General features: G+C 37.6%; 1 protein-coding gene across 4 annotated transcripts in view; it reads left to right on the plus strand.

Annotated features, from left to right (window-relative positions):
* The window catches only part of psd3l (pleckstrin and Sec7 domain containing 3, like), a 192,911-nt gene that overhangs the window by 79,763 nt on the left and 85,566 nt on the right, over positions 1-27,582 (plus strand). For all 4 annotated transcript variants that reach the window (XM_056466945.1, XM_056466946.1, XM_056466948.1 and 1 more), the window contains exon 6: positions 10,772-10,861. In XM_056466945.1, the coding sequence (XP_056322920.1) occupies positions 10,772-10,861 (90 nt within the window). The remainder of the gene's footprint in view (positions 1-10,771; positions 10,862-27,582) is intronic.

The following is a 27,582-nucleotide window of genomic DNA, read 5'->3' on the forward strand; positions in this document are numbered from 1 at the left end:
ATAAATAAAGCTAAAGTGTCAGGCAATCGATGTAGTCCAAATCTAGGCAAAAGCTCAAACACACATAAGCATTGTAACCTCTATGGTAAATGGCACATAACACACTATAAACAATTCAGACAGTGTATACACAGTTGAAGTCAGGATTATTAGACCCCCCAGATTATTATACCACCGTTTATTTTTTCCCCAATTTCTGTTTAACGGAGGGAAGATTTTTGGCAACACATTTCTAAATATAATAGTTTTTTAAATAATATTTTACTAGATATTTTTCAAGACACTTCTATACAGCTTAAAGTGACAAAGGCTTAACTAGGTTAACTAGACAGGATAGGGTAATTAGGCAAGTCATTGTAAATCAGTGGTTTGTTCTGTAGGCTATATGAAAAAATATAGCTTAAAGGAGCTAATAATTTTGACCTTAAAATGTTTTTTTTAATACCATAGTAATTTGGTAGTGTTTGCTTTGCTTTGGCTTTTTTGGGCTTACTTATTGTGCTGTCCTGATTGCAACTGAGAAATACTGGGTATCTGTTTTGTCATCAATTTAAAAATTATGCTGGAGAATAATTTAAATACAAGCTCTAAAGTGACGTTTGTGAAGTAGCAACTGTTTCTGATGTTCTGACGTCAGCTGCAGATGTGAATGAATGGTGGATGAAAGTAGATTTTCGAGACTCTCCGTGTTTGATTTTCTTTTTTTATTCAAATGATTATCTCGTCGAACTATTGTATAAATGCAATACCACACTTGTAGCAGTGCGATATAGCTGTATATTATCACTGGTAGGGGGCACTAAAGCACGCCTCCCACCAGTGACAATATACAGTCATATCGCACTGCTATGAGTGCGATATGTCTCATTTTAATAATTAATTGCCATATTGTTTCCATATTTGGATTTATATCACCTCCACCTGCAAAAAAACCCCAAACACTTTTACATTTAATAAAGATCAGTAAATAACATACAACAGTGAAAAGTCCCTACAATTAAAAACATTGAAAACACATTGTCATACAGAGCCATTATTTTCTCATGTCTTAGGATTACTATGTCATTTTCTGAACAATCTATTTTGTTCAGAAAATGATCAAATGTTCATGGTTAAACCAGTTAAATCTTCATGACTGATCTGAAATAAAGCTGCCTCATTTTGAGCCGAGGAGAAGAGCTAAAAGAAAAGATTCAGATATACTGAATGTTCCACCATTAACTACAGTGAAAGAAAAGGAGAAAGTTTTGCACCCCCCACTGTTTCCTGAGTGAAATGTGAGGTGCATTCTGGGTTCTCTAAGAATAGCTTCTCGCATTGGTCTCCATGGAGTTTGATCATGTGTCTTGGAACTTACAGGACGCTGTGTTTTGAATTTGACACATTCAGTAAAATGCATGTGCCATGGAGACGACGAGATTTCATGCCCACGCCGCAGTTCTGCTCTAGACGCTTTCATTTCAAACATTGTTTAGTTTCATGTCATGTGGGTGAATACAGCTGAAAGTTGCGCAGCCGTGGATGTTTTTAGAAATATATGCCAGACACCCACACACAAATACATGGATACATTTGTGGAGGGAAGCGTTATGCGTTTCTCACAGGTTATATAGAGACAGAGCAGGTGCAGATGGGTGAATCTCCTAAAACCCTGCTTAGGTCAGACATAATTTGATGGATTGAGGAGGAAATGTATATTTTACACACAAAAGACATTTTGAAAAACGCAAAAGATATTACCATTAAAGACTGAATAGTCTCGGGATTTAAACAGTTGTGGGGAGGTTACTTTGGAAAATAATAGATTACAGATTACAAATTACCCTATTTAAAATGTAATAAGTAGAGTACCTTTTCAATTACTTTAGAAAAGTAACGTAACTGATCACATCTGATTAAAATGCATACGTTTTGCTATGGTTATGCCATACTACCCCTGAGTTTTCGAGCCCTGAAAACAGAGCATTTTGAAAACACTGAAGAGGCCATTTTGGTTTTAAAACGCTGTTGCTCCATGTCAGTGTGGATGGGGAAAAATGCAGACATCTGAAAACGGAGGCATTGCTACAGACATTCCCTGATTGGAGCTTTTTCTCAATATTAAGTACACAAATTTCTGTCTTGTACCCTTTCATTAAATTCAGACTTTGCAAGAAAGGTGTGTATGTGTGAACCGCCCCTTTTTGAAAATACCTGTAAATTCGTTCCGGCAATTTTCCGGAAAGAAAAGTTGTAACATTACCGGTAATTTGCCGGAATGCTGCCCTGTGTGAACGCTGAAGGAAGATTGCCAGAAAGATCACGTTCATGTCTAGAACGCGCTGGCGTGAGACGTCTACTTTAGCCAATCAGAACACTCAGACACATTCACGTTCGCGCGGTTTATGAAAATAAATGCCTTTGAATATTTTTCCAGACACATTTAGCTGCTAGATGTTAGTCAGATAATATTTCTGTTCCTTCTTAATGCCAACTGTGTAAAAAAGTTATAGATATAATGCCTATGATAAGCCGTTGTTTATTTACCTTTAAGCTTTGACACGTGTGCACGTAAAGTAGCCGGTGAGCGCCAGCACACACACATTCTATACATCTTGACATGCAAAAGTGTTCCTCCATATGTTTTCATCAAAGTTGTTCACAATACTTATCCATCCACAGAGATTGTAATGAAGTCAAATGTTTACAAATACAAGCACAGCCATTTTAGAGCTCATTTATGGTTAAAGATGTCAGAATTTACCGGTATTTTGGAATGGATGTGTGAATGCTCTTTTCTGGAAAAATTCCATAGCATCCTTGCCTGTGTGAACAGTGCTTTTTAAAAATTTACTGGTAAAGTTGTTCTGAAAATTTTATGGATATTTACTGGTTTCACTGCTTGAAAGGGGCTATTGTTTCACTTTCTTAACAATAAAATGAAAAGATGATATAAGGAACTGCCTATTTTCATTTTTCATATCAACTTAACAAACTCCAAAAATGTTGAGGCATCATGTAGCTACATATTTATATGAGCATCATCTTCACTGTATGCATTTTTATATAAAAAAGCCTATAACATAACTGTCTCCTTTCCTTTCCATTGAAAAATACAAAACATACCCTCTCTTTTGCTGAATATCAGTTTTAATAATCAAAAATGGCCATTATAAAAGTATAACATACAACACATTTATACAATATAGGAAATAAAGGCAAGCAATCAGTCAAATGTGCAGAATCAGTGTAGGTGGTTACATAAATGAATACATTGACTTATCTTTGCGCTCAGCCAAAACACGCTACCTGAGAACAAGTAATAGATTCAAAAGACCATTAGATGGAGACAAGATGAATTAAATATTAACTACAAGTAAGTGAGATGAGATCCAGCGGTACATCCTTGATTAACTGTCCGACGTGCGCTACTCTCATCTGGGGAGGTGTGCTCAAAGCACCCGCTGACTGCCTGGAGCTAAGACATGCACATACGCTGCAGCGCATGCCAGAGTGTGTGTGTGTGGTCACGTGATGTGCGCTTTCAGTGGTGTAGTGTGAACGGAGATCTTTTCAGAAACACTAGATGAAACGTCTGTGTGGACATGGATAGTTTTCATTCTAAAATGCCATTTTAAAACTAAAACTAATTGGTGTAAACGGGGCCTTAAAATTGTTGGGCAATTCGCTGCATTTTTGAGTCAACTCAAAAGCTTTGAGTCAACTTTAAAAAAAAAATGTTACAGTGTAGAAGGATTGCTAACAATGGACATGGAATATTTTTACAGTGTAAAGTTTATTGCACAATGAGTCCGAAATTTTTGCACATTAAAAAATAAAATCCATTAAAAAATCGGATTGTGCTTGATTTGTCTAGTTTTTTTGCATCCAAAAAAGAGTTTTAAAATGTGTTTTGACAAATTGGAATAACCATACAATCAAACGTCAAAATCCAGAATGCTGTAGCTCAACCCAGAGCACTTTATGACAAACCAAGTGTGTAATATAAAGACAGAATGTAGCAGATGGCTAAGAACCACTGCTGTAGCCTATTGTAAACTGGTTTCAATGCCTTTGTGCTCCTTTGCCATGCCACTATTTGGAGTGTGTGTATGCCTGTGTGTCTCTATACCTTTGATGTACTGCCAGTTTCTGTTCAGGATTAATTTGTTTACGGAAATGTGTGTGATGTGGCTGCGGTATCACAAACAAAGTATCAAAATGCCATTGAGTTCCTGAAATAAACGTTCAATTTCAGGATAATCCCACACATCTCTTTGGTAAGTTGGTGAACTCTCCTTCTGTTTTATTTAGTGGACTGAATGCACACAGTATTTCCTCTTTTATTTTTATTTATTTGTTTATTTATTCTTTTTTTTAAGAGAGCGAAAGCATCACTGCTTTAATTGACTCCAATATTTTTTTTTTTTTTTGGAACTGATTTATTAATATGCACTGGACAGAGTGTACAAGGCTTCTGTCTGACAAATTGTTAGGACATATACATATGACAACGCATATGAAAATTTCAGACTTCAGTGTGCAAAGACCTTTACAGAAAACATTTTAAAAAATGTATAAATATGAAAATGTTGTCCATTTCATCAGAGAATTCTTTTTTTTCTGTATTTTATCCATAATAGCATTAAACAAATCATTTAAATAAATACAAAATAAGCAAAGCAGATCTTTTCAGCATTGATCGTGTAGCAAAATTAAATGTTTTGAGCAAAAAATCAGCATGTTAGTTATTTCTGGAGGATTATGTGACTAATGATGCTGAAAATTCAGTTTTGCCTTAATATATTTGTAATATATTTGTTGAATATACATTATAATAATAAAATATTCGTTAATTTTCCTTCGGTTAAGTCCCTTATTTATCAGGGGTTGCCACAATGGAATGAACACCCAACTATTCCAGCGTATGTTTTACACAATGGATGCCCTTCCAGCCACAACCCTGTACCCAGAAAACACCCATACACACTTGCACTCATACACTACGGCCAATTTAGTTTACCCAGTTCACCTATAGCGCATGTCTGTGGAATGTGGGGGAAGCCGGAGGATGGGGAGAACATGCAAACTCCACACAGAAATGCCAACTTGCCCAGTCAGGACTCGAACCAATGACCTTCTTGCTGAGAGTGCAACCCTGCTACAGTGCAACCCACCGAGCCACCATGCCACCCTAATATATACATTTTTAAATATAAGAATATTTCACATCATTACTGCATTTTGGTGACTGATTAATTAGCAACTGTTTAATTAGAAACTATTAACAGCATTTTTTCCATAATAACACTATACTGTACTTGTACTCTAACAAATGCTTACATGACATTCACAGCTTAAATTAAATACTTTTTACAATTTGATTTCATTTGTTAATGTATTTACTAACATAAACTAATCATGAACAATACTTGTACAGCATTTATTAATCATAGACAGTATTTACTAATGCGGGATTTAAATCCAAATTAATGCTTGTTATCATTAGTAAATACACTGTGAGTTAACATGAAATAATATTTCAAAAAAATATTTTCATTAACTAATATTACCAAAGATGACGAATACTGTAATAAATGTATTGTTCATTAATTGTTCATATTACATTAACTAACATTAAAGGTGCTGTATGTAAGTTTTTGACTCTTCTAAAGCATATCAATACCATAATATGTTTGCAGATATTTAAGTGAGTGCTTAAGTGCTAACATTCTTGTTTATCTAAAAAGTCAGATATTTTGCTTTCAACATGTGCGTTACGTGCTGGAATGGCTGTCTTTGTGTTGGTCATTTAATCTGCCCAATGCCACTTTAGCCAATTATATTTAAGCACCCCGGGTGGCCTTTGTGGAAAACAGCATATTTCAGTCAGTCAGTCAGGAAAGCTCTCAAAGTCTGTATCTGTGAAATGCGACGTACGGTGGACAGTAGCAGCCTTCAAAATGAGACGCAGATTCAGAATTCCACATGAGGGGGTTATTAATTTGCAATTAATATAAATATTTTAAATGTAAGCATTAGGTGAGCAGGTTTCATTCGTGTTCCAACAACACGCTACGCGACAAAATATGTAGTGACAAGCAGTTTGGCTGTTTGCACCAGACGAAACACCATAGAAATTTATAGGGGTGTGAACCTACACTGGTCTCACGGTTCGGTTACGATTATCATGCCATCGATATCTCGGTGCATCACGGTGCATTGACGATGCTTTCCATACATAATTAGATTTTTTCTTCACAACACAAGACTTTTTTTGAATAAAATCTATAAATATATTAATATTTATATGTTATTTGTAATACAATTTTGTGCTTTAATACAAGCAGTGAAATATATGAACTGTACCTTTAGTTTTGCCAGCTAAAAGAAAACACTCTTTTTGAAACAAATGCACAGGACAACATGAGCGTTTATAGCAAATAAACAAATGTAAATATGATCCCACTTGCTTTTTGAGCGCTGTCAAGTGAGGTCTTACACCCCTATGATTGGTCATTGTCTTCACCCGCTCAACAGAAAGGGCTGCGATTGGCTTTAAAATTGAAAGCACTGTTCACCGATGAGTGACGCGGGAAGAACAGCCGCGGTTACAGCCTACATGCGCATAATACGCAGTTATCAAAGGTAATTTTAAAATTTAAAATTTTTACTAATGCTTTGCTTCTTAGACTTTATACACCTGAAACTTGTCTATAGCACTTGTTCACTGCTGCTCTTATAGTTGTGTAAATTGCTTCCTTGTCCTCATTTGTAAGTCGCTTTGGATAAAAGCGTCTGCTAAATGACTAAATGTAAATGTAAATGTAAATGTAATTTGTTATAGACACAGTGGAGAAAACTCGCTCCACAGGCACGCTCATGTCTGGATCCACAAGTATCGCTTTAACAGCTGAGAGGAGAGGAAAAGTTACCTCACGAGCACGCCAGAGGGTCAAATGTCAAATGTCAAGTGTGTGAGAGAGAGGCAGAGATGGAGTTTTACAGCATTTCTCCCTAGTAATGAAATAGCGGCTCGTGTGCTGTGCCTTCTTCAGTGTCAACGAAAGACTTTCCAGCAACCTCACGAGCAGTTCAATTGTGCATAATTATCTACTTTTTAAGTAGTGGAAGCATTTTATTTACTCTTCCCTCGCCGCCTCCTCCATAGTATTCCACTGCGACATTGCGCATAGGAGATAAAGGACGTCAGTACGTAATAACCAGTTATGATCTATTACTGAACAGATATCGAATTGCGGTGCACCGAAGAAACCATTCATTTTGACACCTCTAGAAATTTAAATACAGCCATTCAGAAGCATGATGAAATGCACTCCAACAAAATGGTAAGGTTTATAATATAATTAATACATATTAAACATTTTAACATTATTAAATGCACATGCTGAATTACTGATATGTGTTGGCTTGCACTGAAGTTTCATAGTATGGCTATAAATGTCATGTGAAATGGCAGTCAAACTTGCATTATTAGCATTTAACACTGAATAAAGCACATGAGGTGTACCCGAGGTGATCATTGTCAGCTTTTCTGTTTTAGTTCAGCTGCAAGAAATTAAAAACATTTCTAATATACCAATTCAAGGTATTGGTTAGAACAAAAAGTCCTTTTCGTTTGGAAAAGATTCCTTCTATTGGGTGCTGTTGCTTTTATTTTACACGATTTAAATCAGACGTTAGGCTCTAAAGTCAGGCACACTGCTGTTGGTGTTGTCAATCTTTGTTTTGAACCAGTTTAACCACTGGGTATCAAACTTACACACTGCACCTTTAACTAATACAACCTTATTGTGATGTCTTACTATTAAAATAGTAATTTTTTACATTTCCATGTAGTAATGAGATTGGAAGTATTGGGGCAGTGGAATAAACACGTTTAAATTCTTTATGTGATTATGATCAAACGTGGGTTTTTTCTTCTGAGTATCATGTATTGTCCTTGCTAAAATAGCGATTTATTCTCAGTCGGCCTTTGCTGACTTTGTGATCTGATGTGCACACAGCAGACACATACAGAAGGAGAAAAATGGTTTGATGTGTCATTTAAGTGATGGACGACATCAAGTTCCAGCATTATTTCTGTGATGAAACTGCAGTGTGAGATCTTGCGGAGTCGTGTATTTCGAAGCAGCCTGCGTCTCTCTTTGATATCTCGTGCCAGTCTGAACATTTGTCAGTGCCATCCACCTACAAACTCGGCTGGTGCTGGCAGGAACAGTAAAGTCAGTGGAACAAACACCGTCTGCGCTTTATTTTAGACTGCAAACGGCCGCTCCTTCACTCTTTGTCTGTGACATTATGAAAGCAGCAATTTGACGCCGTGAAGGAGAAATCAAGGTCCAGACAGAGTAATTGTAGAGAATGTATAATAGCTGCAGTCAGTAAACCTGGTAACCGTAGGTGCTTAAAGCTCCCCCATAAATCCTGAGTTATATTGTAGATTAGCTTCAGTGTTATTCATTTGGTGAGCTGCTCTGTCAGACTTCATATGTGCTGCTGTGACATTTTCTGGCATGTTATATAAGCTGTGGCAAAATGTTTTTTCCCCCCACAGGACAAGCACAGATGTTTTGTTTGAACTGTAACGCATAGTGGCTGCGGGTCTTTAAAGTCCGCTTGAAATCAAAACTGTCTCACGTTGTTATTCTTGAGGTCGATAACTAATCCGTGGAATTTTTTGTACAGAAAATAAATGTTTGTTGTGGTAATCTTTAATGAAAGTCTGCTCATTTGCTTCCGTGTTTGGAGTAGCGATTCTTCTGTTGACGTCAGCCTGAGGGCTTCCATAGCAGCTTTATATTAATAGCCACTCTTACCATTGTGTTTGCAATAAGGGAATTAGGGCTGCACATTATTGGAAAAATCGACATTGCAATATTTTATTTATCTGTGAAATATATATTGCGATATACACTGCAAAAAAAGCGTTTCTTACTTAGATTTTTTGTCTTCTTTCTAGTCCGAATATCTAAAATTTCTTACATCAAGAAGCATTTTCTTGGCAATCGAAACATATTGAATTGTTTTCAGAAATAATATGCCATTATGAAGTGAATTTTTCTTTAAAACAATCTAAATAACCTGCCAATGGGGTAAGCAAAATTATCTTGTTTTTCCTTTTGACACAAGATTATTTTGCTTACCCCATTGGCAGATTATCGACAAAATCAATCAATATGCTAATTGTATTTTAGCTCTTAAAATAGGCCTACAATATATTTTCTGGTGTTTAATTTTTTATATATATTTTTTTAATAATAATTTTTTAGGGGTTTTCACCTTTAATGACAGGACAGTGGAGATTAACAGACAGGAAAGTGTGGGGAGCAGAGAGAGGGGAAGGATCGGCAAAGGACCTCGAGCCGGGAATTGAACTCTGGTCGCCACGAGCACCTGGGTGCTATATGTCGATGCACTAACCACTAGGCTATTGGCGCCGACTTGGTATTTAATTTTGCATGAGCAAATAGCAGTATAGCCTAAATTACATATTTGTAAAAGATTATCATTCATACCTGCAGCACATGTGAGAGGTAGATCCACGGCAAATCCACTTACTCACACTCTATACCTATTTCATTTATAACACTGTAAACTTGACTTCGCAGGCCGATCATCTTTAAATACAAAAGGCATATTTTAAGTGTCCTAACTTGACTGCTGATGCATAATGGGATGTTTCTTTTCACAACTATAAAAGTGCGCTTTAGCCATGTCAAAATGAAAGCAAACTTTCAAAACGGTTCTCCGTTTTATCAATTTTAGCTTAATTTTGACAATATTAATGATAATGAATATAATAATTTAAAATATTAATTATAGTGTAGACTATTGTGGGAATGTGCAGTGTCCAACTAAACCTTCCCCCTGCTTCCCCTAACTGATAAACTACTGTAAATGACTGGCATTTGTGTCTCTGCTAAAATTAATAGAACAGCAAATTTCTTCTGCGTTTTTTCCGTTTAGAGCTCAAGAGAGTTGTGCGCACCTGACCTGATGCGGGGACCAGATCCTTGGACTATAGGCCTAGCTTTAATCTTACAATTTTCATAATTTAATTGGTGTTTCATATTATAAGACATCTAAATGTGTGTTCTGAAGGTTAAAATGATGGGAGTGTTAGTAATTAATAGTGGAAAGAATTTTCAGTTTTGAGTGAACAATACTTCTGGGGGGCACAAATTCTTTTGAGAGAGAAATGCCCCCTTTTGCCCTCCCATAGCACCGGGCCTGATTTGAGTTGGAAGTACATCAACATACTGAAATCAAATTCTCATGCGTTCATGTGGACTTTAAAAAAGAAGCAGACCTAGCATGGGCCATCTACAGTGCGTTGACGCATAACTAATGTGCTCAGTTCTGTTTGTCATAGAATTGACAAAAAGAGATGATGGTGCACCAAAAGTCTTGCTGCTTTCAAGAGCTTGATGTAAAAATTTATTTTTGTTAGTGGCATCAGTAGCCTTGTTTGCTTTAATCAATCATTGAGCAGATTATTAATAACTGACCTTACATCTATCTCTGTGAATATGATTCCCTTTGTTTAATGTCAGGCTCTATTCAGTCTGTACGTTTGATGAGAAAGCAGTACTGACTGATTTACAACTATTGTAGGAAGGCATTCTGGGAATCATGAATTCCTTAGAGGTCTCCTTCTCTGCTTCTGTCAGTGACGTAAGGTTACGTCGAGCTCACAGGGTTAAATCAGGGTGATGCAGTGCCATTCTGTCCCATTAACAGCCCAATAAATGTTTCTCATGCCCCACAGAATATTGGGAAGAAGATGACGTGCCACGAATTCATCAATAACCTCGACGGTCTCAACGGAGGACAAGATTTCCCTCGGGAGCTGCTGAAGGTAAGCCTCAAACAAATCTCCCTATGTTCTTCCATGAGATCATGCGTGAAGGGATGTGTTGCGTTAAAAACCATCTTGATGGATACAAATAACGCAAAATGGAAATCAGCGGCTCCAGGTTGATGAAGCCTGGCGATATCCTAGAACACACAATGGCATCTACTTTCTCTTGTTCTCATAAGAACATCTTATCTTTACTAATCAATTACCATCAACCTGATGTTTGTACACCTGATACAAGCCCAGGACAAAAGCACTCTTGACTTGGATTCATTAGTAATGGATGCTGTTATTGGAGACAGACATGGACAATTGGAGAGGCTGGAATCATAGGGCAAGAGTCTCTTTAACTGTTGCTCCACCATTACATTAGTCCAAAGGGAAAACTAAAGTAAAAATACTAAATTATATGGGCTCTATTTTAACAATCTAGGCGCAAAGTCTAGCGAGTGTGCAAATCCACTTTTGCTATTATAAGGATGGAAAAATATGCTTTGCGCCCTGGTGCATGGTCTAACAGGGTTGTGCTTACTCTCTTAATAAGTTATGGGTGTGTTTTGAGCATAACGGGCTTTAAACCAATCGGAGTCTCATCTCCCATTCCCTTTAAGAGTCAGTTGTGTCACACCATGGGGCATTTGCTATTTACACTGTGAATTTTGTAAGTGGAACAACTGAATGCTTCTCTAGCGAAACAGTTAAACAGTAGTTAAATAGACCATCTACAGCGCGAGAATAAAGAATGAGCCTCCTCCATTCGGTCTCTTTAATTCCTCCTTACTTTACTCTTTTACTTTGGTGGAGTATGGAAACGGTGGAAACTCACTCCACAGAAGACATCCATTAGCCTACATGTTTAAGGCCCAAGGTGTTTTTTTTAAATGCATTTTTAATTTTTCTTTGCTATTTGGGCATATTGGAACCTAATTAGAATAAAAACCTAAGTATCATCCTTTGATATGATGTACTTTTAGAGAAAAATGATGTCCATATATGTGGACTCGTGGTCCGAATTTGCATAAAGGACTTTTTCCTGACTGCTTTTAATGCATGTATAACACAATCATATTTTTTTTAACATGTTTTGACTATCAGAGAGTAAAAACAAATTCTTGCCCATTTTGCACAGTTAAAATTAGTGTTTGGGACATTTCATATGCTGCAAAACAGTTGCAGGATGACTCTGTATGTCTGTAACAAAATAAAAAAACATTTAAAGAGCCCATATTATAGATGAAATAGGGTCATATTTAGGTTGTAAGGGTCTCCAACAACAGTCTAATATGCATGCAAGGTCAAACAACACTTTGATGGTCTTATAATATGCATTTATTTTTACCTAGTTATCCCAGCGACTCCCATATGAATCGTTCAGCGATTCATTTGTACCCAAACCCGTCCTCAGCACGAAGCTAATCTGCGCTGATTGGACCAATGACAGGCTGCTGCGATTGGTCGACGACACTGACAGGCTTCAGGGCGAGACAGAGTGAAATGCCCAGCAGATTATCAACAATATAAAAGTAGTCACAGTGTACACACGCTTCATAGTGGATTTTGGCTGCCAGTGGGTGAATGTAAATACAGACGATGGACTAGAAAATACTGACGACTAACTATTTTATCAAGCAAAAAGTCCAAGAACTGGCGAGGATATGTCCTAGCAGTCTACTTGCTCTTTTTACACACACGCACACACAGGGCCGGCGCATCCAGAATAGAGACGGCGCGGCGGCGACACCTCCCTCCCCCTCCGCGTCCTCAGTTACATCCGCGATTACAACCCTAAGATTTCAACCGCGACACCCCCTAAAGTCCTCACTTTACAAACGGGTCCCTTTGATCACCCTTTGCCTAGAGCTTTACCCTATTCAGAGACACGCACACACACACATCAACCTCCTAAGAGGAGACACTCACACAAACGACCGTCCTCAGAGGAGCCACACACACACACACATTACACACACACACATAGCTGACTATCCATAAACAAAGCGGCACGCGTCGCGTTTTCAACGTAGCTTTACACGCGATATGAGAATATAAAGAGTCTCCCTGATACAGCACACGCGGTTACAAGTAACAAAACACAACTAAATGCATAATTTGCAAGCTAGAGTAAACGAGGCAACAATTTTAATCGCACGTACTAACACTGGTGAAATGGGGGTAGAAACTGATTCATGATCCACTGATCCTTGTTCTGACAGTCTTTACCGATCCTTTCTTTAACAAACTGATGAAGTCTTCTGTGTAAGCAGGTAGTTTCCAGAGGCTCTCGATCTGCTCAAGGCTAGGCTATATGCTAAGGTTTCATCTTTGGGTGAACTGTCAATAATCTCCATCTGCACAGCGTGACTTCATTCTACCGGTGTCTGTGTGTGTCTCTCTGTGTGTGTGTGTGTGTGTGTGTGTGTGACTTTTTTCTGTTAGTGGGCGGAGCCGCAGGTTTCAAATCTCCCGGGCTTGCGCGTGCAACTACTTGTGTTTCGTAGCTGCGTCATCGCGAAACACCTAATAACTCGTTATCAAGACGACTCGTTTGAAGCACTATGAGTCGACTCTTTTATAGATGAATCAATAGTTTTAAACACTGTACACTTACAGATTTAAGCCTTAGCTGGATATTTCACTTCACTTAGAGCTGTGTGACACACTACATGGAAGGGCATTTTCAAAAAGCCATAATATGGGCTCTTTAAAGTATTTTAAATAGCCACTTTAGAGCTAAAATGTGCTGTCCACATATGTGGCCACTAAGCCCTAAGAGGTTAATTTCATATGTTAAGCACAATGATTTGTTTCAAAAGTATTTCTAAATTCAATTTTAATTTCCAGCAAACAAATAAATAAACAATAATAAAGAAGTGTGGTAAAACAAGTTAGTTTGAGTTATATTCAAACACACGTCTTATTCTTATGCCCCATGTGGTGATGCATACGTCTCCAAAACCTGACAGGTGGACAAATCTAAACTTGTTTTTATTAAAACAAATATAAATATGCATGTAATAAATAATACTGCTAATAAACATTATACAAATGCAAACTGTCATGGATAAACTGAAAAAAGCCCACCGACATGAAGAAGGCATGAAGGTAGTGGTTTTTATATTTATGTTGAAAATAATAATTTTTGTATTATTTTCATTTTAATTCTTAATTTGTTTTTATTTGCTGTACATCCTTTTTTTGTTGGACATCATGTGTGTCTTAAGCAATGTGTAAGCGTTTGGACCTGCATAGGTGCATAACACCATCTGCGCTGGACCAGCTTTTAGTTGGTCAATGGCGCAGTCTATTTCAGTTCCTCAAAATAGCAACGCACCAATAATGTGCCTTAACACACCTCCTTTTTACACTGGCACCCATGAGTCCACAAAGTGGTGCAAATGGATTTGCTATTTAAACAACGTGTCACAAAACGTGAAAATTAGAGTTGCGTTGGTCTGAAAATTGCTACAAATTGTGCCATATACATCTTGAGCCTTATCGCACTGGATGTATGATCTGGCATTGCCAGCCTGATCTCACGATTAAACATAAGTATTTTACGTTTTGTCAGTTTAGTGGCTAATTTGTATGAGTTCAGTCGTACGAAAATGTACGCTTTTAAAAAGGAGGTGTGGCACCCAACCCCGCCCCTAAACCCAACCGTCAATGGGGGATGAGCAAATTGTACAAAATTTTATGAATTAGATCGTACAAATTCATACGAATTAGCCACTAAATCAAAAAGTTACCAATTGCCGTGAGATTGCGTTGCCGTTGCTTATATTTGTGAAGCAAGATTATTTTAGAAAAAATATAGGTGTAAACCTATTGTAAACCTCCAAAAAAAAGTTAGGAACAGTTAAAAGTATTTAAATAGTGGTCAATTGGAAGGTGCCAATCTAAAGGACATTGCATTAAATCTGTAAATCTTTTTAGTTCAAGCAATCACTGCAAATCAAGTCCCTGAATTTGCTTTTGCTAGTCATAGTCTAGTGTTTGATCTACAGATGCAGAAAAACATCAGAAAAGAATATCAATGTTTGACAACTATGCTAGATAAAAGCATTTATAAGTTTCTTGAATCAAAAAATATTTAATGCTTTTATTTTATTGTTTTATTTTATTCATACAGTATATTCATCTTTTGAATTGGGTGCAAAAATTGTACTGTAGTCCAGCATAATTGAAACAAGAATTTGTTAAAATATTGCACATTCACTTTCTAGGGCCATTTAGGGATTACTGTACATTACTTAAAGTCCTCAGGAATTCTAAATGTATATTGTAAGCTCATATCGAGGTGAGCAATTAATCGGTGCAAGTTAATCCACTGAAAAAATTGTTTGTCTGTAATCTGTAATTAAAATCTGAAAATGTGCTTCCACTCTGGAATGACTTTCTTTCTCTGATGATGTCAGTCTGACGGCTTGGCTGGAATATCCTTAACTGCTTCTTTCCAACTGTTAGTTTGCCTCAAGTGAGAAATCATCTAAAATAAAATGCAGTCCTCTATTCAACATTAATTTTAGCTGGCAATATGTTGCAATACTGAAGTGGCATTAGTAGAATCTTCCAGTAAAAAGGGATTTTAGATGATTCACTCAAAATGAAAACTTGCAGCTAAACTGTTTGGTCACCAAGTAAATTAGTAAACTGAGCAAATCACAGATTAAAAAAAATGTTTGAGGTAAAGTATATACTACCTGACAAAAGTCTTGTTGCCTATCCAAGTTTTAGGAACAACAAATAATATCTTGACATCTAGTTGATCATTTGTGGCTTATGTGAAAGGCAAAGGCCTCTAGATTACGCTTATTTGACCAAAATAAAATATGAGCATGCCTTGATTTTTAATGATTTAATTAGGACAGTAAGGTCTGACTTTGCTTAGACAAAAGTCTTGTCACTGAACAGAAATAATGTACAGTATAGAATATAAAGTCATGGTGCAGAGGAAGAAGAATGAATATTGTGTATGACTCTCGTGAGCTTGGAAGACTGCATCCACACATCTCTGCAATGACTCAAATAAGTTATCAATAAAGTCATCTGAAATGACAAAGATAGCGTTCCTGCAGGACTCCCAGAGTTCATCAAGATTCTTTGGATTCATCTTCAATGCCTCCTCCTTCATCTTACCCCAGACATGCTCAATAACGTTCATGTCTGGTGACTGGGCTGGCCATTCCTGGATTACCTTGGCCCCTCTTTGCTTCAAGAAACTTTGATGTGGAGGCTGAAGTATGAGGAGCGCTATCCTGCTGAAGAATTTGCCCTCTCCCGTTTTTTTTTTTTTTTAATGTAATGAGCAGCACAAATGTCTTGATACCTCAGGCTGTTGATGTTGCCATCCACTCTGCAGATCTCTCGCACGCCCCCATACTGAATGTAACCCCAAACCATGATTTTTCCTTCACCAAATTTTGATTTCTTTGAGAATCTTGGGTCCATGCAGGTTCTAAGTGGCCTTCTGCAGTATTTGTGGTGATTGGGATGCAGTTCAACAGATGATTAATCTAAAACATTGACCTTCTGCCACTTTTTTAAATGATCAACTAGAAGTCAAGTACAACTCTTACAACTGGGATCGACGACAAGACTTTTGCCAGGTAGTCTAGGATTGGCGATACCACATTATTTGTTTATAATGTATTACAGAACACTTCTGGTTCACTTGAGGTGGGATACGGGTAAGATTAGGGACAGGTTTGGTGGTATGGGTAGGTTTAAAGGTGGGTTAAAGTCTATGGCCATCACATTCTATTAATTTTAATAGAATAAACAATAGCAACAACATAATCTGTGGATGCATTCACTGGTTTCTCCTTTTAAAAGGCCCATTTGTTCTTCAGCATTCAACTTTCAGTATTTAGCAATCTGAAGATCACTGGTTCTAGCCGATTTCACCTCTGACTGATTAGGTGTGTTGACTTGAAGCAGTTGTTGCAGAGCGATCAGAGAGATTTTTCTTTTGCAATCAGGAAGTTTTGACACTTTCTGCTTGCCACCGTGAATATTGAGCACTGTTTTCATCAGTCTACAGAGATTTCCAGTATTTCTTTGTTGCAATCAGGATATCGCAATAATTATCCCCCCAACCCCCCCAAAAAAGCCAAAGCAAACACTACCAGTTTCTATGACATAAATACAGCACTACAAATGGGAAATATAGAGATTGACTCAGAATGTCACTTACCTGATTTATAATGATTTTTTTCAGCTGTAATTTGAAACCTACGCTGAGAAAATGCTGTTTTTCTCCCTTAAGGACGTATTGTGCAGTCTCTGTCGCTATCTTGTGGCGGAAAGTCAATCGTCACTTTTTTTGGTCTGCTCAGACCAATAATATCCAGCTGCAGACCCACATACGTTTCAGGCACACACAATCCAGCATTAATGTTATTAACGTCTTCTTGGACATCATCATCAATATTTTTTGCATATATTGTTAATAATAAATATAGTGTACACAATAAACAATAGTGTATATTTTGCACAAATATGGCGTTCGTGACGGGCGAATGGGGAACATTGTTTCCAATCGCCATTTAGTAAAATAGACTGCGCAGTTTTCTGTCAGTCATCATAGATGATCAGTTATCAATTATCCAACAGAGTCAGTATAGCAGATACTCTATTGCTGGCCTTGCTGAAGTATTTTTCAGGGATATATAAACAATCTAAATTGGACAGGTTTACTTTATTTAGTTATTTAGTTGTTATTTCGTTTAATTTTATTTAGTTAAAATGTATAGGCTAAAATACATCTTTATGTGTTATACAAATCATCATTTTACATTTAATAAATGTATAACACTATATATTAATATTTACTCCAGCGACTGAATAGAATTTATTTGCTTAATTTTCTACTAACTTTTTTTTTTAATGATTTCCCACCTTAAATACTATAGTAATTTATAGTATTAATATATTGTTTTTAAACCATAAAGTACTGGTAATTTGAGGTAATTATAGTTGCAACAAATTTAGTATTATAAACAAATTAACTGTTAATGATGAATAAAAAAATAAGTAAAATTTTAGTAAAAGATAAAACAGTTTATTGATTTATAACTATATTAATTTTACATTTTCTATAGTAATTGATTTTAATGTGACAAATTATTGTTTGTTTTTTATATTTTACTACAAAACGATTTTAACTAAGTATGGCAACATTAAGATCCTGAATTGGTTTTTTACTTAATCCTACAATTAGACAGTCTATTATGTTTTCTTTGTGTTTGTGGATACGTGAATAAAATAGTGTTTGACCAATTATTTTTATTTACATAATTTGAGTTCCAAAATGGCACAGATGTAAAAATGATTGTTACAATATAATAATGCAATAATGACTGAAATGGGAAACCCTAAACTGTTCAGTCTAATGAATGGCAATCGTAGCATGCGCTGTCTCGATCGCCATATTTGTTCAGTAGGAATTCCGTCATTAACCGTAAATGGTTTGCCCATGCCTAGATCGTGTGTGCTAGATTGTGTGTGAAACGTGTGTGGGTCTGCGGGTCTGCAGCTAGATATATCTCGCTCTGACAGGCTGATGGCGGCCGACGCACTGAATCCAATGCTCTGAAATTATAAATATTTAAAATAGGCACTATCCTTATAAATAAACTGCACAGTTTCAATTTAAACAACTAAATTCTTGACTAAAAAAGCCTCAAAAGTACGTTATGTTGTCCAACAGCTGCAACATTAGTCAAATATGTAGAGTGTCCTCTGCTTGTCGCTGTATGTGGGCGGACTAATACAGAAGAGTGAAGAGGAGGTACAAGTGCTGTTATTTGCAGATCATTGCACTGCAATCAGCCAATCAGATTGAAGAACCAGAAAGAACAGAGTATTGATAAATTCTAAAGTACTGAAGCAATCATTTTCACATACCTAGTAAAGTAAACTATTGCTTTATGGTAGTGGTGCTGAAATGGCTCGTTTCCACTGACTAGTACGGTACGGTATGGTTCGGGTCGGTACGGGTCACCTTTATTAGACTTGCGTTTCCACTACCAAGGGTACCCTTTTGGTGGGCGTGGTGTATGACAGAAAGTTTCAGTCTACGTCATTTTCACTCGAGGAAATGTCTACAATAAAGCTGTACAGGTCGCTCACATATCATATGAGAAGCACTTCTCACAAAACAGATGCTTTACACACATAAATACTTGTGTAGAAATGTTTATTACTAAGTTTTCTATGAACATAAGTTGATTATAGCTGCAGATCAATGACAGTGCGAAATAGCCTACTGTAACGTTCGTAATAAAATAAAATAAATAAATAAATAAATTAACATATATATATATAAACACATACAGCCCCTTACAGTCTCCGATATGTTACCAACTACAGTAGAACTACACACAGCAGACATTTCGTCCGTCTTTAGGTTAAAAAACAACACAAAATATAGCCTACAGTCAGTGAAAACCTCTCATCTGTGTCTGTAATCTTCAGCAGCACATGTAGCCTCTGTTAGACAGTAATTCCATCATTCCCAGTTCATATTAGTCCAAAAGGTGAAGACATGGCATTTTGTTCATGTTTGCAAAAAAATAATGTGCTCCTTTTTTTCCAGCTTCTCCATTTTTTTCGCGCTTTACTCTCGTGTTTTGCAGTGTCTGACAGGATCGGGTTTCAAAAGCACGTCAATAATCAAGCGCAGGTTATTATCATCAGCTCAAGAAGTTTGTTATTTCAGGTATAGACGCACGGGGAACGCAAGGAAAAAAGCGAAACCGCTCGCACTTCAGACTGCCTCGTAAAAACTACGAGGCACAGGGTAGATTCTGCTCTACTCCATGCCTTTGTGGCTGTTCATCAAGACGACGACGATTGTTTGAGCCCAGATCGACCATGGCTCGTTATTATATGTATATATAATTCCGCTATAATGTCTCGCTGTGTATTTTAAACATGTCGGGTTTTTTGTTTTCATTCTGGCTTGTTGCGTAAGCGAATGGCGTATCTCTGTAAACCAATAGCGTTCAGCTGCGCGTCTAGCTCCACCTTTTGGTACCCTTTCTCGTGTTTGGTACCCTTTCGAAAGGGTGCCGAAAAAGTGGTACGGTAAGGTTCGGTTCGGTACGCCTTTTGACAATGGAAACGGCCATAAAAGCATACCAAACCGAACCGTACCGTACCGTACCACTCAGTGGAAACGGGCCAAAACTTGGTCCTGGAGGGCTGGTGTCCTGCCAAGTTTAGTTTCAACCCTAATCAGACACACCTGGGCTAGCTAATCAAGCTCTTATGCCGCAGTCACACTAGAGTTTAAGCTTGCGAAATTCTATCATACAGCGCTGCGAAAAAGGGTGGGGTTAAACAAGATGATTAGACATTTATAAACGAGCGCGATTGGTCCATATTTTAAATTTCTGTCCAGAGAGGTCATTTGATCCTCGATTGGTCTCACGCAATCATGTGATGCGATTTCGCATGTCAGAGTTCACAAAGCTTGAACTTTACAAAATAGCAAACTGCGAAACTTGCCGCACGACTTTGCGTTTTTGGTCTGACGCATTCGCGTGCATATGAATGGAAGTCTATGGGGAGAAAAGTCCAGTGTGACCGTAGCTTTACTAGGCTTTCTACAAACATCCGTGCAGGTGTGTTGAGGCAAATTGGAGATAAAATCTGCAGGACACCGACCCTCCAGAGCCAAGTTTGGGAACTCCTGCTTTATGGTAACCTCATCATACAATATGTGAGTATTTACATTTACATTTAGTCATTTGACAAAGGTTTTTGTCCAAAGCAACTTACAATTTAGCAGACATTCAGCAATTCAACAAGACAAGGCAGTACACACAGGAGGGAAGTGCTAATTATTAGTATTTAGATGATTAAAATATATTAACCTGAGACTTAATGCCCATTTAATAAACAGTTATTCAGATGTCTCGAGGAACCAGTCCAGGATTTTTGCCCTTTTCATGAAGTGGTCAGATCTATGCGCTGCCTGCTAGACAATCCTCATCTATGATTCGCCTGATATGTCTGGTTTTGGCATGATCACTGCAGTTCAATCAGCAAAAGGCCAAAACAGCCCCATGTGGACTGGAGCTCAAATGAGTGTGATCTGCCAAAACAGCGGACATAAATAATTAAATACCCTCACACCTCTTCCGGAAAGCTTACCTCCTGGCCCTTTCTCTCCTGCTTTAATAAAACGAATGCTCTTCACACACTATCAGGATGTGTATTGCATGCTTAATAACTTGGCAGTAACTTCAGTGAGCACTTTATAAGACCGTTATATAAAGCTGCACCAAAACTGAGTGCCCTTGCCGAGCGTCTGTCGTGACTGTCCTCTGCCAACTCCATGAGCTGGCTACTTTTATGAGCTTTTTATGGCCTGCTTGCAGGTATCACAATCCTGAATGACTCAGACCAGTCGGCTTAATGAGAGAAGAGAAGAGTGATGTGCGCTGCTTTACTTTTGCTGTCTTTTGGATGTTAGGTCACAAGAAGTGATGTAATTAATCTTGTCTAGTTTAGTTCATTGCAGTGGAATGACTCTGTTTGCATGTTTGGCAGATTTGCTTGATCATGTTGACATCTAGAAAACCAATCAGGCAAGTTTGTTAAGTTCAGAGTAGGCAAGGTCAGAATCATTTGAAGTTGTTTTTCAACTCCTTTCAATGGTGCAGTCGGAGAAGATGGTTGTGCAAGGTCAAGTTTTTCCGTTGTGTGACTCGCCGTCTTGTTTCTGCTGCGAAATCAGCCTGCCAAAACTCAAAATATATTGATGGATCATTTTGTCCTTTCATATTTCTTAGTTGGCATCTGAAGGAACTCCGGTATATGGGTGACTGAAGCGCGTAGTGCCAGAAGCACCTTTGTAGCAGAATGGTTTATTATATTATTAAATCACAAGCAGGAAACAGAAAAACAATGCTTTTAACTGTTTCCCTGCCATTGACAAGGTTTTCCATCACTTATGGCACAGCAATTCAATTCAATGCATCTTTATTTCTATAGGGATTTTACAATGTAGATTGTGTCAAAGCAGCTCAACATAGAAGATAATGGCGAGTTGAAACTGTGTCAGTTCAGTTTTCAGAGTTGAAGTTCAGCTCAGTTCAGTTCAGTGTGGTTTAATTTTCCAAACACTGAAGAGCAAATCCATCGATGCGCAGCTCCACAAGTCCCAAACCATGCAAGCCAGTGGCGAAAGTGGCGAGGAACAAACTTCACTAATTGACGAAAGTTATGGAAAAAAAAACCTCAAGAGAAACCAGGCTCAGTCGGGCACGACCATTTCTCCTATGACCAAACTTCTTGTGCAGAGCTGCAGTCTAGGCGCCGGAGGCTGGAGAATGCTTGACGTCCATCATTTAGAAGCTGCAGGTGGGAGAGGTCACTGACTGGTGCGCAGGCTGGCCCTTCAGGATCAATGCGAGGACTCGTCTTTCACTGGGGTCTTACAGGAATCAGTCTCATGCTCTCCACTCCTGAATGACCACCACAGCAGCTGCTCAGGATATGGCCTAGTCTAGGATTATGGAAACCTCAGATGCAGATAATGCAGACTAACAATCTTTTAGAGGATTTTGACTTCAAAAGCATTTGTGTTTCATGTGCATGCTAATGCAAAGAGATGCGTCTTTAATTTAGTTTTAAACTGACAGAGTGTGTCTGCTTCCCGAACTGTGCTAGAAAGGCTGTTCCAGAGATTAGGTGCCAGATATGAAAAAAGATCTACCGCCTACAGTTGATTTTGATATTCTGGGAATAGTCAATTGTCCAGAATTAATTGAGCATAGAAGACGTAAGAGGCTATAATACACCAGGAGCTCCCTCAAATACTGGGCAGCTAAGCCATTCAGGGATTTGTAGGTAGTCAATAAAAAAAATAAAAAATATGCGATATTTAATAGAGAGCCAATGCAATGATGAAAGAACTGGAGTAATATGATCATATTTCTTTGTCCTAGAAAGCACTTTAGCAGCCGAAGTTTGTTAATTAGGCCAACAGGGCAACCGCCTAGTAACACATTACAATAATCTAATCGAGAGGTCATGAAAGCATGAATAAGCTTTTCCGCATTAGATATTTATAGCATATGTCGAAGTTTGGCAACATTTTAAAGATGAAAAATGCAGTTTTACAGATGCTTGAAATCTGGCCTTTAAACGACAGGTTGCTATTAAGAATCACCCCCAAATTTTTTATGAAGATGAGGACTGAACTGAGAATGCATCAAGGGTTAGGCAGTGTTCTAGGTTTTGCGTGTGAGGTTTTTGGGTCCAATAAGCAAGATGAATTTAGTAATAAGAAGTTATTAGTCATCCAATTTTTAATATCAGCTATACAATCTGTTAATTTCATAAATTCATACAAATTATCAGGTTAAGAGGAGATATAAAGTTGTGTATCATCAGCATAACAGGTGAAGCCAACTCCATGTTTTTTTTTTTTTTAATGAAGTCACCTTGCACTTCAAAGTTCATCCAAAAATGTAAATATTTGTATTATTTACTTACCCTCATGTCTTCTCAAACCCCTGAGACCTTCATTCTTCCTCAGAACAGAAATATAGTTTAGATGAAGAGCTCTGTCTTTAGATCTGAGAGCTCTCTCATTCTCCATAGACAGTACAGCTCCTGGAACCTTCAAAGCCCAAAAAGGTCCAAGTACATGGTCAAAACAGTTCACATGTCGTCAATGATTCAGTCGCAATTTCACATTTTTAAATGTTGTGCACACAAATAAATTCCTCTGCCTAATGCAATGCTCCAGAGCTAATGCTGAAAATAAGAAACTTGAATAAAGTTCATTCATTTATTTTCCTTTGGCTTAGTCTCTGTTTTAGAGCACGCCACAGCAGAATGAACCATCACCACCACAGTGAAATGAACTATTCCGGAATATGTTTTATGCAGTAGATGCCCTTCCAGCTGCAACCCATGACTGGGAAACACCCACCCACTCATGCACACACACACACACACACACACACACACTCATACACTATGGCCAATTTAGTCTATTCAATTTACCTCTAGCGCATAGGGATGCACCAATCCAGATACTTGGATCGGATATCGGTTCAGTACAGCATATTTTTGCTCGATAGAGTATCGGCCAGCTGGTACTGATCCAAATCCAATCTTGTGTGTGAGCTATATTCAGTGTTTATAAGCCAACAAAGCCATGAAGGTAACCTATTATAAGGCACTAGAAAGTTGTCATATATGCCTACTAAATCCCAAATGTTCTGAAGCCATTGGATAGTTTAATGTGAAGTACAGATTAATCATTCTCCATTCATTCACAATTCAAAATGTGTAGCGTCTTTTATGACAACACAAAAAACTTTTTCTAAAACTATTTGTTCCTGTTAGTTTAAATAGTCAGGGGAGAAATGAATTTAGTTTTGCATTAAATGGCTACATTTTGACCTGCAACAAGGGGATCATTGCTGTTTCTAAATCATGTTGCGATGTGTCTGTTAGATCAGCAGATCACATTCGCTACAGTGGAGTAAAGAGGGTTATTACTGCTCTTCACACACAAAGTAGGCCTACCTGAAATTTTTATTTAGAAAAAGCTCGATAATACATTGGACAGATCCTCAACGCACTCATTTCTTCCCTTTCTGCTGCTCCGTTTTGGAAGTGTCCACAGATTAGGCATGGGATGATAACTGTTTTCAAGGTACACAGTGGTTTTGAAAAGTCAAGGTTTTAAAACCATCAAAATTTTCTGTAATACCGTATAAGGTATGTGTAAGATTTTTTTATTTACATTTTTTTAGGACAACAGTATCTTTATCTGAAAAAAATATCAGAAGATGCCGTTTTAAATTGTAAAGAAATCAGTGGTTTTGAAACAAATGAAGACACCAGAAGTCAAAGATTCATTTGAATTATTTAGCCTGACTTGTTGTCATGTTTCAAAATATTTTAAATGTTTCTCAAAATAAAATATATTGTGTTTAGAGGGGAAAGCTGTGTCTCAGTGATGCATCAAACGCTTCATTTACGCATCGGATGCACAGACGTGATGTGCGCCACTCTTTAAGATTATTCTTACAATGAGTTTCTGTTCTCTCATACTTCTGACTGAGTTTATTCTTCCAAGGGGAATACTTCCAGTGTTGTGAATAGTTTGTAAAGCCAGGCTCATTGTGGTCAAAGTAGTTGATTAAAGCAATAAAAGTGAAACTGATGGGCGCAATATGGATTGTCATTACCAGAAAATTATTTAGCCTAATATAGGCTACTCTGAAATTGTGAATGTTTCACTGTAGTTTTATTTATATTAATATTTTATTTAACAGACCTTATTGTGTTTTGGTGCTGAAGCATATAAACGGACCTTGTTTTGATCTTCAGTCTATTACAGATTTCAAAGAAAAATCCTAATATTAAAAAAGGAAACATATGCTAGACAACAACAGATCAATGCTCAAATAATGTAGCCTAGTTTACAGCAAGCATCATGTTTTAAGTTAGATTGTGTCGTCTGTCTTATACAGTAGGCCTATTGGTCTGCTATTTTTACTAAAGAATATATGTTTGAGTTTATCACCAGAACTATAGAAACTGTATTATGCTTAAAAATAAATAAAATGGCATCCAGTATCTGGATCGGATCTGTATCGGTCGATTCTCAGAATTTTGGTATCAAGATCCAAAAAATGGTATCAGTGCATCCCTAGTAGTGCATATCTTTGGGGATGCACTGATACAATTTTTTGGATCCTGATACCAAAATTCTGAGTATACTTCAAAGTTAACTGCATACCCCAGCATGTTAAATACAATAGTTGTTCTAAGTCAATCTTAATGCTTTTCAGATATTCATTAATTAATTTTCTTTTTGGCTTAGTCCCTTTATTAATCTGGGGTTGCCACACCGAATGAACCGCCAACTTATCCAGCATATGTTTTACGCAGCAGATACCCTTCCAGCTGCAACCCATCACTGGGAAACATCCATACACACTCAGTCATACACTACAGACAATTTAGCCTACCCAATTCTATACCACATGTTTTTGGACTTGTGGGGGAAACCGGAGCACCTGGAGAAAACCCACTGAACAGGGGGAACATGCAAACTCCACACAGAAATGCCAACTGACCCAGCAGAGGCTCAAACCAGTGACCTTCTTGCTGTGAGGCGAACGTGCTACCCACTGCCTCACCGTGCAGCCAGTTTTCAGATATTATTATTCACTGAAATTATTTTAATAAAGTTTTGTCCTATAAATTAGTACAAGAATAGATTTTGTTTGAGCAAAACTTTTTTCTTCACTATTTAAAAGAACAGTTCACTCCAAAATTAAGAAAATACCCCATTATTTACTCACTCAAGCCATTCTCAATGTATTTTTTTATTTATTTATTTTTTTTGACGAGTCAGAGTAGAGATTTTTATTCAGAACTGAATTTCAGTCTGGCTCATCCATGCTGTATAATGGCGAACTATCCATTTGAGGACAGTTATATCACGCTCTGAATCAGTTGCTTGATAAGAGCATCTCAGAATGACTATGAAAACAGACTCCAGAAATCTTCAAAGCATCAGTGTCAGTGCTGTGAAGAGCTGTGCGGAACAGTATGTCACAAATCTCATGCAGTATTAAACAGCTTTGATATCTGTCAAATATCTAATTTCTCAGCCTGCTCTAGTTACACATTGAAATTTGCTATCTTACTAATGTATAACAGCTATATATAGCTGTGTTTATTATCATCGCCTTCTTTGTAGTTGTGACACGGTGGATCATTGTGACACAACTGGTGTTCAGAGGACACTTCATGCCTGTCATAGTGTTCAATCACTCTGTGTTCATGAGAAGGACAGCATCGCTGAATATCTTCATGTATTTGTAGACTCCTTTGGGGACTGACAGTCATTGATAGTCTTGATAACTATTACTGAGCTTGGTTTGTGTATGAGTGGTCCATTGTTACCCGTTATTAGTGGTATATTATTATTCTGGGTGTTTTTTAGCTATGACACGTGAGGGGCAGTCAGATTTCGATACAACACTGGCACTATATGTTCATCCATATCGCATGTAGTAATGGGTCATTCTTGAACGATTCTTTCATTTTTAACAAATCTTTTGTATGACTCAGGGAGTGAATCATTCATTTGCGCATGAGCACATTTGTGCAAGTGGAGCTCACGTGGTAACTTGGAGTGGTCTGTTTTGCGCAGAATGCGCATGTGTGGCCTCAAACCATATCTATATGAAAGATATAGGATCATCCCGCATCGAGTTGGAGAATCATATCGATATATCCCTAGAACTCGATATACCGCCCAGCTCTAGTATCTTGTTATTTTTTTCCAGTTGGCTTGAACCTTGTCCACTGTATTGACATAAGAAACACAAACAACCTATCATGCTCATGACTATATTTAGGCCCAATCCCAATTCTACTCCTTAGCACTTACCCCCCACCCCTCGTTTTGCGCGTTCACGTCAAGGGGTAGGGGTGTGCCGATTCTCTTTAGCTTGAAGGCATAGGACTAAGAGGAGGGGGTAGATAGCGGCTGGAGATGAGCTTTTTACAGTGTCTGCTATAATGTTAATGTTGTTTTTGGTGTGTTTACATAGGTTAATATGACCACTGTGTAAATGTGCAGTATAGTTACGATCTTATTGCCACATTAGATCATTATGATAACATGATATCATTGCCTTCAGTGATTTCAGGTGCAGTGGCTTCGTGTGCAG

The sequence above is a fragment of the Danio aesculapii genome, chromosome 10 (genome assembly GCF_903798145.1).
Source record: "Danio aesculapii chromosome 10, fDanAes4.1, whole genome shotgun sequence".
Lineage (NCBI taxonomy): Eukaryota > Metazoa > Chordata > Actinopteri > Cypriniformes > Danionidae > Danio > Danio aesculapii.